We start from the raw sequence: 1781 nt of genomic DNA, 5'->3' as shown, positions 1-1781 counted from the left end.
AAAATTTAATATAAAAACATTCGTACGTTTAGTAGATTTTCCTAATAGATAATGCACAATAACAATGAATACTAATCGTGCAGAGAGAATAAAGGTTGGCAATCTGTTTAGTCAATAATAATGACGATGATAATATCAATTATACATGTTACGATATTGTGTTAGAAGAAAAGAGTATAAAATAGTATTTGTTTTCGTCTCACCATTCATAGTATATGATTAATATTGTCGATGCACAAGTCTATCAGCAATTCAATACGACAAAGCGCGCGTTATTGAAAAACTGTTACAAAATAAATAATCAAATTCAATTCATGTAATATCCTTTTTATACATAATTGCATCTCATCCCAATCCAGGGAAATAAATCATAACGGGGAAAGAGCAGAGATGAAGGGCAAGAAAAGTAAGTTGAACGAGAGAGTGTTAAATTGACATCAAGAAGAAAAGAAAGAGAATGAAAAATATCCATATAATTTGTATCCGTCATTCAGTTTGGCACAAAACAGCGCCAATAAGATAAACAATCAAAATTTTCAACAGATATGCATGCATCTGAAAATATTATAAATTAAAAAACAAAGTTCGATCGAGTGTACAAATAATAATAATAATGTTCATCATCTAATGATAGTTGGTATGATGATGATTAACATAGGAATAACAGCTAAAAAGAAGCTTATCGCTTTGAAATACTCGGAAGATATACTACTATCTTGGCATATTGGTTCACTGTGGTTCTACTTCAGAAAATTGCCCCCAGTTCATTCAATGATAAAAATAATTCACAGAATAAGAAACATCTTACACTAGTTGCGCTGAAAATAAATTTCTTCTGCTTTTAAGAATTGAACGGCTGCTTTTTAATGAATACCTTCCAACCCCAGCAATAATTATTCCATTGGTTTTCTCCTCATTTTTCCCCCAAAATTACTTCTTCCTAACCCGAAAAATATACTTCCCGACTGGCCTGCCCAATGGTTGCAATGGCGGTGGTTTTTCGTTGAATTCGATGCCAAATAGCTCGTTGACATTCGAATCGGTGTTCGGTGCTTTTCATTTCTAGACGACAATATAGTAAACAACGGATGCTTGGGTGACGAACATCCATACGCAGCAGCCTAAATTATTCGTCCATGAAATTTCACATAATGATCCATTTACAGCTGTATCAATAAAACAGGCAAATCATTCAAAACCAACTTCAGATATATCTGCCAAAAATGATTGCAATTCAAGCCTGTTGCGGATGTAAAATCCAATCGAACACCACGGATCAATATCAGCAATTAATGTTTTCTTTGGATATTTTACAATGAAAACTCTATATAACCCATAATAAAAAGAAAAGACAAAAATGAAAAAAAATTGCAAATGTTCCGTTACGTGAAGAAAAACCCCCCAGGCTGTGTAACGTCGAACGCAAGGTTGACTAATAATGGGGGATCTAGACGTATCAAATAATCGGGTATGCCCAACCCGCAGAAATAAATAACATTTGGTGGTGCCGACCACCAATCACGCCGACGCAAAATTTCGTCGACAGAACTCTTTTCAAATGGTCACTGTAGAGCTGATTAAATTTTTTCCCACGCCAAGTCTCAACGGCAACAACACCAAACACCCCTCGGCTCCAGCTGCGGGTCTCGTCCACCAATTCCGGTCGAGCCGATCGACTCTCCATCATGACTTGAAGCAGATCCCCGCTGGCTGACCGATGTCAGACGTCTCAATTCTTACTACGAGAGATTTCCGGCTGTCGAATCGGCCAAAATCATTCT

At 36.3% G+C, this 1781-nt stretch overlaps 1 protein-coding gene across 1 annotated transcript; it reads right to left on the bottom strand.

Moving 5' to 3' along the window:
• Positions 1-490: 490 nt before the first annotated feature.
• Tsp_15996 (cysteine protease ATG4C) lies at positions 491-1684 on the bottom strand. Its single transcript, XM_003367271.1, has 4 exons — positions 1497-1684; positions 1204-1324; positions 959-1121; positions 491-555 (listed from the first exon to the last, which is right to left on the bottom strand). The coding sequence occupies exons 1-4, from the start codon at positions 1682-1684 to the stop codon at positions 491-493; spliced, it is 537 nt and encodes a 178-aa protein (XP_003367319.1).
• Positions 1685-1781: the final 97 nt, after the last annotated feature.

This window comes from Trichinella spiralis (assembly GCF_000181795.1).
Source record: "Trichinella spiralis strain ISS 195 chromosome Unknown Scfld4552, whole genome shotgun sequence".
Taxonomy (NCBI): Eukaryota; Metazoa; Nematoda; class Enoplea; order Trichinellida; family Trichinellidae; genus Trichinella; species Trichinella spiralis.
Note: the sequence above shows the minus strand (reverse complement) of the source record. Positions and strands in the feature narration are given on the sequence as shown.